Genomic DNA, 18,664 nt, shown 5'->3' with positions numbered 1-18,664 from the left:
TTGTGCTAGTTGCTGGTATGTTGCAGACTCCTTATCAGGAGCTGATCCCTCCCAAATTCCTGGCAATTGTAAAAAATATTGCTCAATTATTGCAGAGTGGAGAAATAATTCTACATGAATGTGTGTAAATATATAAAGCCTGTTGCTGATTGTAGCAATGTATGTGTGTGTGTGTATATATACACAGTATGTTATCATATTTCACATCTTCTACAAATGTGTCTATAAAATGATTCTAACAAGGTTCAGTGTGTTCTAAAGTTATATTGCTAGATTGAAACATTCTAAACTTCCAAACTACAACAAATACAGGATAGATACATTAGTACATAAAGATTCATGCTTGCTGGAAACTACTCTGAACAAGCAATAAGCCCCCTAAGTGCAATCTATAATATTTTACTCTTGATCCTTATTTGCATTATAAAAATATGTCCGGTATTACTGTGTTTGCTTTGGAACTAATAAAAATATTATTAAAATAAAAAATAAGATTTAACAATTGCACACATGCTGCAATTTTCAGACTGGGAGGAAGTGTGACTGTTCACGTGTATGGATTTTCCAGTTTATAAATGACTCCCAGTTCTCTGTAATATCACATGATTCATGTAACTTGTACCCTGTGCAGCTAATACCCATATTAAGCAGGGCTGTTGCTAGTTCCTATGTAGAGAAAGGCCCTCTGTGATGTTGCAAGTACATGACCGCTGCAGATGGGCCAGACTGTTCCAGTGTTACTATCCACGTGGGTATAGAGGGGTAATATATTTTTGAGGCGAGCGCAGCGAGCCACCATGCCCGATATGTGGCGAGCAACCTCTTTTGCCCCCCCCATTCTCATCCTTGCCCTTCCCCTTTTGGGCGCGAGTCATGTGGGTGTGACGTCAGAGGTCCTTTAAAGCTCCCACTTCTAGACATAACCATATTGGCAGCTCCCAGTCCTTGATGCAAATGACCTTGTGCTTGTGCCAAGCAAGGTGTGTGCGAATAATTATAGGAAGTACATAGAGGATGGCTGCACACACACTTTATTGCAGATAACCAACATACACCATTACCATCTGCTCCAGCACCTTAACGTTTTCTAGGTATCACAGCACATAAGGTGTTATGGTCCCTATCTATTCTACCGCAAGCAGCATGGAATGATTGGCAACATTGTGTAATAGAAAGAGCCCATCCCTAATTGAGGGACGTACACCCCCACCTGCCTGGCCCTATAGATTCCAGGGGTTTTGTATACAGCTCATACTATAGGAATGTGTCAGGGATGTATTCTGGGTGGGTACGTCTACATATATATTGTGCATTCCATGGGTGTGGAGCAGACTGGAAATAAACCGGTTTGGCAACAGAGCTTCATACACCTACGTGCAAAAAACTCTTGAAAGGTAAGGACTCTGGTAAAGCAGGTTTATAACAAAAAGAGGGCAAGAACCAAGTGTGATGGGGGTGATAAGAGCTGAGTTTTTATATTCTATACCCCAATTACAGTACTTTTATATATCAGCAAAGCAGATTAATTCCAAAGATCCTTATTCCCATATTGTGATTATCTCTTGCGATTTATTGCACGACTAAATGCTGCTGGTGTCATTCTTGCCTTAATACGACTGGGCTGGAGGAGGGGAGTTCTGTAAAGTTGGTAGCTGTGATTTGAGTTACTACGCCTAAATATATTTATTATGTGGTGGTTAGGACACAATTGTTCTATCGTAAATGCACGTAGCTCCTTGTATTATAAGGGTGTGCTAAAAAAAAGTGTTAAATTAGCTTTAATGGTAAAAATAAATATATCCAGAGATTTTACATGGTTTTGTAACAGCAGCAAAACATTTCCTGTACGATTGTTCATTTCTATTTGCTCTCATGTACAACATACAGGGAGACAGTCGGCAGCTTCTCGGAGAAAAAGCTTTGGGCCTGATTCAGATTAGATCGCAAGTGCGATTGCAATAGCGATTACGCACACACTCCCACTGCGAAGATATGCTAATCCTCTGCGATCGATGTGCCACCGCAGCACAACATAAGGACGCCCACTTTACCTTACACACATCCGTAATGCTTAGCAAGACTGCAAAACCATCGGTAACATCGAGTACCATAGCAGCCTCACGCACACTTGCACAAGGTCTGACCTTACTCAGTAATTGCTAACCTCATCGCACACCCCTGTAACTGCGTTCAAATGCACTGGCACACCTGCGTTTTGCCAACCCCCCCCCCGTCACCACCCCCAAACGGTACTTCCTGTCAATCTCTCTGAGATGGGTCTGCGTAGTCACTGCGATCACAGTCCCGATCGCAGGGAGGCATTCACGCACTCGCACTGCGATGCTGACGCATGCACAGTACACAACGATTGGCCGTCTGTGTACGCTGTCGCAGTTGCGATTCAATATGAATCAGGCCCTTTGACTGCAAATGTAAATAGCATTTCACAACCTGGAAATGTTTCATATTGCAGAACTTTTTCTTTAAGTTGCTGCCACAAGGCCTCCGAGCTGACATGAGTAACAGTACCTCTGCTTCCTTCTCTCCCTTTTCCCAAATTGTTTTTATGTCAAGAATAACATATTGCACATGCTGTGAAATTGTTGCTTTGTTAGATGCTTTGGGTCTACTTCAGGATCAAATAAAAAATGGAGCAAAATGGAAGCAATTTTGCTCCTGGAACAACCATGTTGCAAAGTAATAGGTGCAAATGCATATGTTTTGGGGGGTGTTTTGCATGCAGGGAAAATTAAAATACTCACTTATTTTGGATTTACCCAACAAATACTAGACCGCATTGTTTTTACACTGAAGTTTAGAATTAAGCTAGGACACACCTCTGTTCACTTATAAATCTCTCTGTACATTTTAAATATGCTCCACCTGCAGCTCAACCTGATTTTGCCAAGGTGCAAATTGCTCATTTGTTTTATCCTGGCTCCTAACTTTGAATCAGGCAGTGTATGTCTTCGTGAGCCTTCCCAGCTGTCTGTTATGTGGGCGGCAGGGCTTCATGACAGTTGCTAGAGAAGAGCATGCTATCTGCTAAAGAATGAGTGGGAGAGCATGATGCAGGCCATAGTTGTCTACATATTCCTTCCAACATTTGTGATTGTAAGTTCGGGCCCCCCCTGTTCCTGAAAAGGAGGAGTGTCCTGTCAAGAAAGAAGCATGGCCTCACAGCACGCCCCCATTGTCATCACTCTGGGGGCTTGCCCAGCACTCCCAAGATGTGCTTCCCCCAGGCCATATTTACCGACTTTACAATACTCTTCTCCAGGAGCAGCCGGGTGAGGAGATGTTGCTGACAGTTTCGGAGGGCAGGGCCGGACTATAGAAGTCGTTAGGCCCTGCCCCTTCACAGGAAAAGGCCGTGATTCGTGGGTCTGCGAGGAGGGGGCGGGCTAAATGATGCGAGTCACATCAATTTAGCCCCGCCCTTCACTGCAGACCCGTAAAATCCCCCAGGATGCAAGAGATCTGTCAACTCTTCCAGGGGTTCTGCCCGAAAAACCCGGAGCCTCACGCAACTTCCAGGAGAGTAGGCAAGTATGCCTCGGGCTCTCCAAACACTGTGAAGAGATGCCGTGCGCATCATCTATGCATCTGCTGGGGGACAGCATAGAGAGTGATGTCCCCAAACTTGTAATTTAACCATAATCATCACCCTAACCCATCCCCCTAGTGCCTAACCCTAACCCTCCCCCTAGTTCCTAACCCTCCCCCTAGTGCCTAACCCTTAACCTCCCCCTAGTGCCTAACCCTAACCCTCCCCCTAGTGCCTAACCCTAACCCTACCCCTAGTTACTAACCCTCCCCCTAGTGCCTAACCTTAGCCCTCCCTCTAGTGCCTAACCTTAACTCTCTCTCCTTAGTTCCTAACCCTGCCCCTAGTGTCTAACCCTAACCCTAACCCTACCCCTAATGCCTAAATCTCCCCCTAGTGCCTAACCTTAACCCTCCCCCTAGTGCCTAACCCTAACCCTCCCGCTAGTGCCTAACCCTCCCCCTAGTGCCTAACCCTTAACCTCCCCCTAGTGCCTAATCCTAACCCTCCTCCTAGTGCCTAATCCTAACCCTCCTCCTAGTGCCTAACCCTTAACCTCCCCCTAGTGCCTAACCCTCCCCCTAGTGCCTAACCCTCCCCCTAGTGCCTAACCCTCACTCTAACCCATAACCTTAAACATGTTGAAAAACAATAAGTCAACCTGACAACCTTTTGCACTTTGACCTTTTGTCTCTGTCAACCGATGGCATGTCAACCATCGGTGTATACCCATTCATTGTCGATCTGTTTACCCTCCCCCGTACAGGGTGAGATTCTGCACAGCATTTAGTTTGCATGGAATGTAGAAAAATATAGAGAAACAAGGCTTATTTGCAGAGCTCTATTAATATCTGGTGCATTTATAAAATATGACTTTTAATAATAAAAGTATTATTCGAGAACCTATTTAGATGAGAATGAAACATTTACACACAATAATAACAATAGATTGAAATCAGGACTATATCCAAGAAATATATACTAATGCAGTCAGAGGGCCTTATTTAGAGTTCTACACAAACCCAATGGTTAGTTCACAACTCCGATTGGCGTAGTGGCAGGATCTGTACTGAGCATGTGCTGATCATTGTCTGTGACTATGGTCGCAGTGCCTCCAAAGCCACAGCATGTTTGACATGCTACAGCCGTTTGGAGGTGGGAAATGGGCGGCGACGGCCAGCACCAAGTGTCGGCCTCGTTTCCTGGGTGTGCCAAAACCAGCAGCGCATCCTTGGACGCAGCTTCACTGGCCTGAGCTGTGTGATTTACCCGGACATCTTTATATAAAGATCACAGAAGAGGTCAGGAGGTATCTAAATTGACAACAGGAGATGATAATCCCATCGCAGAGTTGGGCAACGTGCGGCCTTTCCTGTCACGGTTTTATCATGCCCTAGCACTGAAGAGGTTCCAAAACTCTGTCCTCAAGATGCCCTAACAGTCCAGGTTTTAAGGCTATCCACGATTTGAGTACAGTTGGTTAAATCAATTTGACTGAGGTACTTGTGAAGTCACCTGTGGTCAAACATGGATATCCTTAAAACCTGGACTGTTAGGGCAGAGGTTCCTAAATTTGGTCCTCAAGGCACCCGAACAGCAAATCTGTGTTGGGGCATGCTGGGATGTGTAGTTCCACAGCAGTTGGTGTGCCGCACATTGCCTACCCCTGTTCTACAGCTTGAGGTCCAAAAAATGTAGAGAGAAAATCTGATGACTATTTCCAACGGGTTTCTGATAAAAGTGGCGTGTCCCCTGTAACCTTGTGCATGGATTGTGTGCGATCATTTAGAGATTTTCCATAACATATCACTGTGATTGGTATGACAGCTATACAGAGCTGATTACACACACCACAGATGATATTGTAACAACTTCTATATAGAAAGTTCTAGTTTACAGATGACTTTCTATGGGCACAGTTTCCTGTGCGTGAGACGCTAAAGGCAAATGCAGGGTACATAAATAGGAGAGGCCATGATACATCAATCACAGGGATACCTCAGTGGTTTTGCTGGCATTTAGCCAACACAGATAAAGTGGATTGAAAGGGAAATTTTCTTTACGTTCATATTGATATTACTCACAATGAATCACTGCACTTAGGTCTCAAACCTGTAAGCAGAGCTAAATGAGCCCAGACATATGCATATAGGGAATTATATAATTCACTTTATTATGTCAGTGTATTTTTCGGTATAGTCAGCTCGTACAGTACTGTAGAGGTATGCGTGTATAGATAAGGAGATAGCTGCAAGGTATTATAATAAGTCCTCTGCTTCCGCTGTCCTTCCAGGTGCAGTAGCAGTGAAAGGTAAGGTGAGAGGGCAGGAGAGCTAAACCTTGAATAGGAGAAGTTAGTTTGAGGTATCTGATGTTCGGTATCAGGCCATCAGTGCCCTGTTGAATAAACTCAGTGCAGGACTACTGATGTGGGTGAGCTGTAATACGAATATGTCTATAGAGAATATAAAATATACCTGAAGGAGATGAATAGGACACTGGACCTATTGTGAACAAGCTTGCTAGAGGCAAAACGCATGTCATTCCACGTTATCCCCGTCCGTGTACGGATGGGACCGAAGAGCAAACACTTATTTTGCTCTGCTGGTCCTCTGCAGTATCATGGCCATCTCATCAAGAACTGAGTGGTGTGTGACACCAATAGCGGGTATGTTATTGCATGATCACCCAAATTATACTTTCGGCTTTACGGAGTGGGGCTGTGCTTGATGCTGAATGCCCTACTACCTTGATGAGTTGTGGCATCAAGCTCCCTCCAACCTAATTTTTTTTGTCTTACCTGACCTCCACATTTTGCAGAAGCAAGGTAGGAAGAGCAGACAAGTATGAGGCGAGTATGTAGTCTGAGTGAAGAGGCTCTAAATTGCAAATGTTTATGATCTGGCTGTAACCGTGCTTCACACTTGTGCTATATATCCACCATTATAAAAGTTGTGAGTCTCACACTGTAATCCTGTTATTCTGGCCTTTGACCTATTTAATTATCCTTCATAAGGTTAACTTGAAAGAAAAGTACTTTTAGAAGTGTCACACCCTTAACCATCCTTATTTTAATTATCAGGCAAAAACATCTTTCTGTCTTCCCTCTTCCCATTCTGCATGACTGGGTTTTACAATGCTGTATCCACAGAAAAATTCCCAATTTAGATGACATTTTTTTTTCTGATAATGTCTAAGGCTACATTCATAAAGCTGGGTACACACTTATATTGTTCAGTCAATCGATGAACAATATATATGGCGAGTGCATCGATGGGTGTGTACACCCGTAACGTCTTTGAGTGACGTCATTCGCAAACATAACATGTTGGCCAATGCCCGTATATCTGAAGGATGTATCGTTGTGTACAAGCAACCCGCAGACCGCCCGTACACTTGCTGCATGGCCGAAATGGACATCTCAACTGGGTGGTCAAATTTAAATGCCTGCCCAGTTGTGATGTCAGGCTAGAGAGCTATTGAGCGGCTGATTGGTCAGTATGTATAGCTTATAAATCAGCCGTTCAGATGGCGTTATCAGTCTGCTGACCGATCGTGTTAGTGTGTACCCAGCGTAAGGATGAGTAATTATCTACCACTTCATCAGGTTTATGTCCTGCCTAATTCTCACTTTACCCCCTTTCCAACATGGATTTGTGTAATGGCCACATGGGCCTGGAAATGTGGGAGCACCAGGTTTCTCTTAATTTCAACATCTTACCATGCTTATGTTGTTGTTATGCATTCCTGCAAGCATAAAATAGTCATTCTATGTAATTACTTGTAGGATGCATGTGTTTATATTGTATATGAACACCTACATAGATGATGGAGTGGAGGTTGGGATCATTGGGCCTGATTCATTACCGATCGCAACTGCGATTACGCATGCAATCGGCCGATTGTTGCGTACTGTGTATGTGTCACAGGGCGCGTGCGCGAACCGGCCACTGTGATTGACAGGAAGTGACCATTTGTGGGTGGTGACGGGATGGTCGGTGAAATACCGTTGCATGGGCGTGCATACATTATCCACTGCAATGCCGAACGCAGCCTGAGCACTCATAGCGTGCGATGAAGTTGGCAAACTAACCCTAGTGTGTATGTGTGTGAGCATGTGATAAGGAACATAGGGCCTGATTCTGACCCGCTCGCGAGCGCTGAGTGCTCGCAAGCGGGTCGATGGTGCCCAAGTGCGCATGCGCACGATGGAGGCGGCTCCGTCGTGCACATGCGCGAGACCCGAATAACGACGGCCAAGCCGTCGTTATGGGTCTCGCACCAAAGGGGGCGTGCTGTCGATGGTGATTGACAGCACGCCCCCTTTGGTGTGCGTGCCGGGGGCGTGGCTGACAAGACGGAGACGTTCCCATGGGAACGCCTACCGTCTGGGTCCGGCCCCACTGAGATCACTGATAGAGCCAAAAGCACTCCAGGGCTTGCGGCAGCGAGACCCTACCGCAGGGTCTCGTCGCAAGCACGATGGTCGCGATGGTCTTGACCATCGCGACCATCTTTTTGGCCGCTCGCATAAGCTGTGAGTGGTCACCCACAGCTATGCGAGCGGCCAGGAGGCCGCTCCAATAATAGGTAGGACGGCCCTGATTCAGAGCGAGCGCTCTTGTCAGAGCATCTGGCTCTGAATCAGGCCCATAGATTGTAGGCTCCACTGGGGCAGGGACTGACGTGAATGGTCAAATATTCTCTGTAAAGTGCTCCGGAATATGTGCGCGCTATATAAATAACTGGTAATAAAGAGAGAGAGAGAGAGAGAGAGCTAGTAATGAGGAATAGCGCCCTCTACTGGTTACAGTCACTCAATGTAAATAGAAGAGAATAGGAGGCTTATCTGTCAGTGTACAGGTGTCCTAAGCAAACAGGAATCCACCAGGGGGAGGTAGTATACATTCAGACGAAATGCGTTAGAGGCGTTGCTGTATCCTCCTCCTCAATTATCTGTGTAGAAACTCAGATATATGTTCTATTCCAATTTGGGCTTTTGGATTTGGGCATTTTCGTGGTGGTACCTGCAAACATTAAGTGTTCCCCAAATGTTCCATGATGTCTGCTGCGATCCCCTATTTATTATCACAAAAGCAACCCCCATAGGTTTCTAAGACGGCTTTTTTAGTGCCAAATTTACCCCCCCCCCCCCCCCCCCCCTGTCCTTGCATGTGTTTGATGATACGTCAGCAGTACATCATTTCTTATTGTCCGGATACAAAATTATAATTATTGGGTCTAAAACCAAATAATTAATAAATGTGCACCTTTAAGCTTGCAGGCCACTTCACGGCTTCCTCTTTGCTGCAAGTCTTACACTAGCATATTTGCTTTGAACACTATTGAATTGCAATTAAATGCGCTCACCTCTCACTCAGGGGCAGTGGGGGATAAGCACTAATAATAATTGTTCTGTTTTGTGTTTTACATATGGAATTTTTGCTATGCAGCTGGTATGGGGTCTATTTCTCGGATTTAACTATATCATACTTGGGTGTCTATTTACTAAGCCTTGGATGGAGATCAAGTACCAGCCAATCAGCTCCTGTCATGTTACAGGCTGTGTTTGAAAAATGACAGTTAGGAGCTGGTTGATTGGTAAGTTATTTCTCTCCACTTTCTCTATCCAAGGCTTAGTAAATAGACACCCAAGTATGATATAGGTAAATCTTAGCGCTGGCATATTATTTTAAGTTTTCGTTATATAATATATAATTATTATTTTTTTTTCTGTTTCGGTTTATTTTTGCTGTACAAGCTTCTGTATCACAAAGCACAGCATCTCCCACATATTGTGTATTGCAGATGTCTGCAAGGGTATTGCAGGTAGACATTACAATGTGAATGGGTTTGGCACACGGCATTCTCCCTGATTGCCTTCTGTAGTACAGTGCGCACAGTTTCACTGTCATTTGTATCAGTGCCAAGTTGATAACCTAAATCCGTGTAAAGCTCTTTAATGCTTAACATGTTTTTTTTTGTTGTGATATCCAGTTACATATGTACAGATTACTGTAAAGTCCTAGATTACAGCATCCGCTGTAATGGAGCCAGGCACAGTGGCAGAAGCTTGTGGTAATGATAACTATTTGGGAGGCCAATGCTGTTGCACAGCTAAGTATATTAGTTTAGCTGTAATCTGTGGTCTGTTTAAAGGCAGCGGTGACACAATCAGATCAGTAGGTTGCGGAATGTGCTATCTGTTATGGGGAAGCAGAGGAACCTTTATAACTCCAAGGTCACATCTATTAGACCTTTATATTCTCGAGATATAGCTCGTATATTTTTAGAATATAAAACTAGAATGACCTAAAGTCATATGTGCCTACTCTCCTGTAATGGCCGGAAGGCTGATGAATTTTGGGGAGTCCTCTCGGATTCCAGGGAGAGCAGGTCACCCCTCCTATCCCTCTCTTTTCCCTGGTCAAATTGGTGGGTGCTTGATGACGCAGTTTTCATCACCATGGCCCCACCTCCAATGGGTAATGTCTCAAATCACAGCATTGCGCAAAAGGGGGGATGATCCACAAAGCGAATCGCATTGCCCCCGTCCCCTCACCCCTGCACTTGCCACTTAGATCCATCACTGGGATTTCCCGGAGGTGAGAGAGAAAAAAAAAAAAGTAGCCTAATACTGTGTGCCTGAAGGTTGCCCAGGTTACAAGGTCCGTCCCCATACTACCTACTGCGTCCAAATGATACTAGATCGCTGCATGACCTATTTTTCACTTATGTTGTTAATTTGGGGACATCAGTGCTGTGATTTATGGGAAAATAGGCAAATTATAGATTTCAGGTGGAAAAATAAGGAATGTAGTGGGAGAACTGAATGTAGGGCATCCCTATGTTGGTTATTAGTGCCCACCTGTCCCCACACACACAAGAGATACACCCATGTGCGTACAGATAATATATATATATAAAATTTAATTATACACCCCACAGGTAGAGGTTGAGTAACCATTTTTGCCACTCAGACTTTTGCTGTTGTTGTCTACCTTGAACTACTCTAGTGGCAGGGGCAGAACTATGAGAGACAATGGAGGCACGTGCCTCCGGGCTCCAGCACTGAAGGGGCACCTCCTCCATTACCCACAATATATTCACTCCACTTAGGACTGTAACTATGTACCTGGAGCATACTTGCCGACATTTTTGCAGGGGGCTCTGGGAGGAATCTGCCAGGTCCGTCCAACAGGGAGGGTGGGGGCGGTTCAGGTAGGTGGAGTGGGGGCATGCTGACGCGATCGCATCATAGAGGCCCCGCCCCCCGCTTTATAATGCCAATATTACTGGCATTATAAGGCAGGGCTAAGATGATGCGATTCAGCGTGAACCGCATCATCGCACCCCCGGACCGCCCACTTTTGCGGGGTGCCAGCGGCCATTCTGGGGGATTTGCCTAGTCGTGCCGGGAGCTGCACCCGATTATCGTGAAGCTCCTGGGAGAGTAGGCAAGTATGACCTAGAGTGTGCCCGTCACTGTTGCCCAATACATGGCACCTTTTCCGGACGTAGCCACTGTACACTAGTGGAGAGCTAGGTGTCAGTGTCAGTATCAGCTGCCACCTCCTTCTATCTATAGCCTGTCCCTACTTATTGTTTCTTTTGTCAGTGTGACAACTCTCTGTCTCACTCCTCCCTGGCAGGTGTATCTGCATACATTACAGCGTCAGCGGCTGTGATGGAGAGCACCAATTATAACTTGCCTCCGGGCGTCTGGGATGAACTTACGCCACTGTCTAGTTGTAGCTAATTGTTACACAGTAACTAAATATACTGGAATTATACCAGCTATATACTGAATGTTTTTTGATGAACTCCAATTTGTCTAAGCCAGGAATTGTTTTTAAAGTGATGCAAGAACAACTTTATTAGAAACTTTATTTTACTTCAAAATGTAAAATAAATTCTAAAACGTTTAGAGTCATAAATATTTGTTGCTCTAGCCTGGGATGCTAGTGAACCATTGTTTATGTAAAGAAATCACATTCAGAATAGTTTTCATTACTTTATGCGTCCACCCTCCCAAGAGTTTCATCTTTGTAGCTGAGATTTGGTGCGTATCCACTAGCACAGAGGTTTTCAAACTCGGTCCTCGGGACCCCACACAGGTCACGATTTCCAGGTCTCCCAGCAGGTGCACAAGTGCATTAAGTACTCACTGACACATTTTAACAGATCTACAGGTGCAGATAATTATATCACTTTTATTTCTGTGAGGAGACCTGGAAAACGTGCACTGTTTTGGGGTCCTGAGGACCGAGTTTGAGAACCTGTGCACTAGCATATAGTGGAACGACAGTACGATTACAACATCGTAATCGTACAGTCGTTCCTCTTCCCCTGTAGTGCCTACATTGAATTATATGTCGTTCAGCGCAGGCACTCTCCCTCAGCCCTGAACATGGTCAATCTGTCATTATCGGCAGATTGACCAGCATGTTCAAGAGATGATTGGTGTCGAAAACGACCAGCGGGAGCCCCCATCGCTGGTCATTTTCGTAATTTTCATGCACGATTAATGAGCGATTTAACGATATCGTTATCGTTCAATCGCTAATTTTAATCGGCAAGTGGATACCCGGCTTTACAGTACCCCAAACCTTTTAATTCACACATATCAAAGTGTTAATCCACTTCTGTTTGGGACCCAAAGGATAACCCAGCTCTAACCCATATACTCTCTTGACAAAGGCTTGTGGGATTGTTAGTCTTTTCTCTGTATATGAAATGTATTGTTCCAAAACAGACACTTTTTTTTTTTTTTTTTAATGAAAATTACAGAAATATGTAAAAAAAAAAAACATAATTAGATGACTAAACACATAAACCAAACTCCAGATTGGTTATATTTTGTCTTCTGGTCATGGACATGTCTGCTAGTCATTGTCTAGACAAACTGACTCCTAAGGTGGGGCTGGGATCCCCTCTCTCCACCCTCCCTTCACCTAGAATTGCACAATTCTTTTTTGAGCTGAGGTGAGGCAGAGGCAAAGGCTAAGGAAACAGCCATATCACTTTCATAGTATATGGTACAGATAACTATTAAGAAAAACATAATTTCCAGAGCATGTAGCGCAGCTCCCAAACCATCTCCACGTGTCTCCGTATCCCCTTCCCCATCTATACTGGGTTGCTGAGGCCACAGTAGTGTAGCCAATGGCAGCCAGCCTTGTCTGGCTCCAATGATGTAGCTTGTCTGTATATGGAGCCATGTCAGATTAGTATCTCATTCCTATAGGGTTGGTTCAGGGAAGCACTGAGCGCGGCGTCTCTTCCCTAATAAACTGCTCATGCGTCGAGGTACATTACCGTAGTTGCCTGCAGCTACTTTTTACCTGCAGTTGATGACACTCAGGAACTGTTTGTGGGAGGTAACGGGGGCGTGGTGATAAAAACGCAGGCGTATCGCAATTGTCTTTCGGGATGTGTCAAAGCATGCGTCTGCGATCCAGTATGCAATCAAAATCTATTCTGCCATCTCAGTTCACACGACCAGTCTGCACCACCACAGGGCGACTTAAAAGGTTGACCAACGAAGGATCTATGACCGATACTGTACGCCTGTGGGCGTCTTAATACAAGGTGGCTGCGATACAAAAGACGTGTTTGGTGCCTGAAATATGTTTAGAGACATGTAAATGGAATTTCCACCCTACTATATATATATATATATATATATATATATATATATATATCTCTGAATCCTTGCTAAAATGACACTAATCAATGTCCCATAATGCATCTTGTCAGCTATAGCCCATTCATTAAAAGTATAATATCACCAGGAGATCGCAAATAGTTTCCTTAACCAACTCAAACAAAAGGGTAACATTATTTTCCTGGCTAGGAAATATCATAGAGGATAAATTACAAATGGGAGGAGCTAAATGAATAGTCACTACCATTGTTTTGGCGGATGGACATGAATTAATCATTGAAATGATTTACTATAACTGATTCCATGTTTTTATTTTTGTTTTTCCAGGCACACAGCCATGTGGAACCAAAATCAAGGTGAGTCCCTTCTCATGTCTCATATTTCCTACAGCACATAGATTATAAGCATCCGTGGACTTTGCTGCTTTTCTCATGTAACAAGATTCTCACATGTCTTTCAGTATGTAACATGTTAGCTACTGTATAACATAGAAGAAAATTATTTTCTTTTTGGAAAAAAAAACCCCAGTAATGTATAATCCCAACATTGGGCCCGTTTCAGAGTGACACACAATGCGTCCGCATTGCGTGCTCGGAAATAATTGCCCCATCCATCCGTGAAAGCGGCTGTCGTCTCCATCAGCGGAGACTTCTATCAGCCCTATCCTAAGAGATCAGTCTGTTTTTCAGGCACACAACTCTGAAAAGCCAGAAATTCTGTCTACATTACGTCCATGGCACAATTATACTACATGCAAACTCCCAGTGGCTGCCCAGTCACAGCGACTCATCCCAGCAACAAGATGTAGCTGGGACAAGTATGAATCTCAGACCCATTTTGTTCTTAATCAGCCCATTTCATAATCATAGGCAGGGCCGGCTCCAGGGCTAATAGCGCCCTGTGCCGGCCGAGTGCTCTGCGCTCATTACTGCGCGCGGCAAAATTGGGGGCATGGCCTAATTACCATAGGCCATGCCTCCTTACATGACGTTATCTGAGGGGCATGCCCGCATGGTATGCCTCCAAATAACGTCAGGCTCGGGGTAGCCTCACTAGCTGGGCTTCCCCCAGCCCTCTCACGGCACTGAATGGATGCCGCGCGCATGCACGCAGCATCCATTCAGACCCTGGGGTCACGGCACCGCCGCACAGCTGCAGCAGTGGGGGTCCCCAACCCCCCGATTTGACCACCCGTGGACCACCTCAGCCCACGGGTGGAACAGCGGGACAGTGCTGTCCCGCTGAAATTGGGATGCTGGGGAAGGGTGCGCCCTCTATGGGTGGCGCCCCTGTTCGACCGCTCAGGTCGAACACCCCTAGAGCCGGCCCTGATCACAGGTCATAGAAATACAAATCTCCCTTATGTCCTATATACTGTGCTTGCTGTACTGGGCAGGTCTCACATGTAATGCTCGCTCTAATAACTGTTATTGTATATTTCAGGAACACCCTATGGGCAACCCGGATACGCACCATCAGGTTGTCCTCCCCAGCAAGGGCCTTATCCAGGGCAGTACCCTCCTGGCGTCAACCCAGGATATCCTGGACCTCCCATGCCAGGATATCCTGGACCACCTCAGCCAGGATATCCTGGTGGTTGCGCTCCTCCTCCATGCCAACCGGGACCACATGGGCAACATGGGCATCATGGGCAACATGGGCAACAGGGACATGGTGCGCCTGGGTGCCCTCCTCAGTACCCACCAGGATACCCTGGTGGCTGTAACCCAAATCAAGGGCATCATGGGAAGCACAAAAAGCATAAGCACCATGGACACGGGCATGGACACGGGCATGGAAAAGTAAGTGTCATTATGCATAAAGATGTTATTTACAGTGTATCAGTGTGACCTTCATATAAATGAGAGCCGCAGTACACGATTTAGCCAATGGGGGGCATCTGGTATATGTAGGGGAAAAGTGTAATAATAGAGTACAGCAAGTGGAAAACCCTTTGAAATAGTCTATGGCTTGTAAATAGAGAGAGCCTACATTATATGTCTATCCAGCTATGCGTGTAACCTTCCTACAGGTAGAGGCTGTTTCTAATGCTGGGTATACACCGGCAGATAAAAATCTTGTCAGACCGACAGGCAGTGTATCTGGCAGTCAGACACCCAGCAGATATCATGGGCATACACTGTATATGGCACCTGATATCTGTGCCACTCTCTGCTGGGGAGGAGACATTTCCCCCGTTCCTTCCCTGTGAAGGAACAGGGGAAATGACTGCCCAAAGCGGTCGATCTTTAACTTACAAAATATTGCATCGGGCAGGTATGCCCAACCGATCAATGCTTTCAGATGGGTCTTTCGCATACACAGTACAATTATCTGGGTGATCTGCCGATATTAGGCAGATTGCCCAGAAAAAAAACTGAAATCTAGTTGGTGCAAAAACAACAACTAGCTCCTAGCGCTAATAACACAGGTGTGTAAATAAAAGAATTCAAGCTGCTAGTCCCAGTAGACCAGTACCACCTGGTCTCCATAAAGTCACCCACAAATAAACTACAAATTGGGACTGCGCTATAGAGTATAATATCTCTCATATATCGCTTGTTTGAAATAAATCAACGATCAAGGCTCCTTTAAATATAAAACAACAAATTCATTCACAGCCTACAATGTATAGAAAAAAGGAAAAATGCTAAATAATAAAACAAAAACACGTATCTAAAACACACAGTAATTGCATAAAATAGCACTGGTAACAATTGAATTTAAATCACTAGTGACATGCATACGATCCTTCCACATATCTCTTAGTACATCAGCAAATGTCCTGATGGAAAAGACGGAGATATCTCTCCTTTAGTTGATATACAGTATACTGTATCTGTCTGTATATGCTCTTATCCATCTGCATATTATCGGTTAAAGAAAGTCTTTTCATGCACTGTGAATGTCTTTAGTAGCTATAGCGCAGTCCCAATTTCTATAGCGCAGTCCCAATTTCTATAGCACAGTCCCAATTTCTATAGCACAGTCCCAATTTCTATAGCACAGTCCCAATTTGTAGATTTTTTGAGATTGTCCAGATAATTGTATAGTGTATGCTCAGCATAATGAATTGAAAGTGTCCAGCGAAGACATGATTATTTAATCAGCCAATGCATGATACAGAACGTCAAGCATAGGGGGTTGTGTAGGCACATTTATATGAGAGCGGAAATCATGGCATGTCTGGTGAGCTTTAAAGATGTTCTTCTTGTGCATTATTATATAATCTTAGTAAAAGACACATATTTGATATGGGTTGGGCACGGGATGCTGGCACTCGGGATCCCGGAGGTCAGAATCCTGACGCAGGCATCCCGACAGGGTTAGGATTCCGACACCTGTTGGCAAGTATCCTAACCCTGCCTCTCCCCCTCCTTGCACACTAACCCTCCCGCTAGTGTCTTACCCTAACCCCACGGCTTACGGTCAGGATGCCAGCGTTGGGATTCTGACTGGTGTCGGGATTTCAGCATTGGCATTGTGGTAGCCTGCATCTCGGCTGTCGGGATTTCAACTAACCTCCCTTTGATATTACCTGTCTGTAGTGATACCTAAATTATTATGCCAGGTCTGCTGACTATAGAGTGACATTCAGTAACACTTGTCAGAAAACTTACTTACATGTCATGTAGACACATGCCTAAAACACGGGAAATGTTTTCATAATAGATACTTTGGTACCAAGGGGTCTCTTCAGGAAGAATGAGAAATCAGAATTGTTACTTTTCACTACACATTGCATCAGTTCGATGGTGAAAATGTTCATTTTCTCCTGCTTTTGTAGAAATTAATGGAGCATAGACACGGTCAGATTTGTCAGATCTGTCAGATGAACGATTTTACCAACGATTTGAACGATTTTTGACTGCATTAAAATGAATGGAATCGTCCAAGTCTGACTGCAAACACATCAGATGTCAGATATCGTCATCTGACCATCGGGAACGCGCATCGTTCAAATCGTTCATCTGACAGATATGTCAGATATGTCAGATTTTCCTTCAGATGTGAACGATTGAACGATTTTTAAAATCGTTATTGTTCAGATCTGAAGAAAAATCTGACCGTGTGTATGCACCATAATGATGATGAACAGGCCCCTTAATCTCACTACTTCATAAAAATGTACAAAGACTCATACAATATACAGTACGTTATAGTATATTAGTAATGATAACCTAACTCTCCTTTCTCCCTCTTACAGCATGGATCCAGCAGCAGCTCCGATTCCGACTGAGAGCCATCAGGATCATTGCTCTAAATACAAATCCAGTGTTCTTCCTATAGTCATTCTACATACAGTCGGCAATCTAGTAACAAAAATAAATGTGTGTGTAACTATCTATACACAGAGGGCACACACTATATTTCACTTGTGTGTGTGACTATTTGCTGTGTGTGTCCTGCAGTGTAGTAACAATAAAACTCCAATCATTTTTTTTGTGTGGGTCACTGTCTCTCTAACGTTATTGTGTGTATTAATCATCGCTGCAACATTATTATTATTATACTCCAAGTCATTTATATGGTAACAATCAGCTGATTTGATGGATATTGACATTTACACTGTACGGTCACAATCAGTTTAATATATGTTATGTATTAATGTAATTATCCTTTATTTGTAAGGCACCAAGATTTGCTATCCCCTTCCCCCCTACCAAACCCTTGTGGTGCCAAATGTACATAAAAGATAGTAATATTAATAACAGGATATATTAAGTAGTGCTGTACATTGAGGGTCTCATGATACATATAAATAGCATACAGTGACATGGAACAGAGTGCCTGATTCAGAGCCGGACTCTCTGACAAGAACGCTCGCTCTGAATCTGGCCCGTCCTACCTAAAATTGGAGCGGCCTCCTGGCCGCTCGCATAGCTGTGGGTGACCACCCACAGCTTATGCGAGTGGCCAAAAAGATGGTCAAGACCATCGCGACCATCGGGCTTGCGACGAGACCCTTGCGGTAGGGTCTCCTCTGCCGCAAGCCTGGAGTGCTTTTGGCTCTATCAGAGCCAAAAACACTCCCACTGACATCACTAGTGATGTCAGTGGGACCGGTCCCAGACGGTAGGCGTTCCCATGGGAACGCCTCCGTCTGGGCAGCCACGCCCCCGGCACGCCCACCAAAGGGGGCGTGCTGTCAATCACCATCGACAGCACGCCCCCTTTGGTGCGAGACCCCGAGCGACGGCTTCCCCGTCGCTCGCCGGGTCTCGCGCATGTGCATTTAGGTAACATCGACCCGCTTGCGAGCGTACAGCGCTCGCGAGCGAGTCTGAATGAGACCCAGAAAACACAGATGGCGTTCCCAAATGAGCTACATTCATATATTTTTTTAATGGGTGGCTGAAGAAGTGTTTTTTAGGACACTGGTATCTGTATCAATCATCACGGAACCGTGGCCACTGCTTGATGCTGTGATCTTGCCATTGAGCAGTAGG

General features: G+C 44.8%; 1 protein-coding gene across 1 annotated transcript; it reads left to right on the top strand.

Moving 5' to 3' along the window:
• Nucleotides 1-1,324: 1,324 nt before the first annotated feature.
• Nucleotides 1,325-17,653, top strand: LOC148519599 (uncharacterized). The gene is made up of 4 exons (XM_088476388.1): nt 1,325-1,394; nt 13,542-13,570; nt 14,658-15,016; nt 17,422-17,653. Exons 2-4 carry the CDS (start codon nt 13,552-13,554, stop codon nt 17,452-17,454), a joined length of 411 nt encoding a protein of 136 aa, XP_088332514.1. The 5' UTR covers nt 1,325-1,394; nt 13,542-13,551; the 3' UTR covers nt 17,455-17,653.
• The last annotated feature ends 1,011 nt before the right edge of the window (nt 17,654-18,664 follow it).

The sequence above is a fragment of the Taudactylus pleione genome, unplaced genomic scaffold (assembly GCF_031769625.1).
Source record: "Taudactylus pleione unplaced genomic scaffold, aTauple2 ptg000188l, whole genome shotgun sequence".
NCBI classification, from domain to species: domain Eukaryota; kingdom Metazoa; phylum Chordata; class Amphibia; order Anura; family Myobatrachidae; genus Taudactylus; species Taudactylus pleione.
The sequence above is the reverse complement of the archived record's forward strand: the minus strand, read 5'-3'. Positions and strand labels throughout refer to the sequence as shown.

Bases quoted from the DNA above. Each gene is read 5' to 3' on its own strand.
- LOC148519599 (XM_088476388.1), top strand. The intron at 15,017-17,421 runs GTAAGTGTCATT...TCCCTCTTACAG, and splicing joins ATGGACACGGGCATGGAAAA to CATGGATCCAGCAGCAGCTC.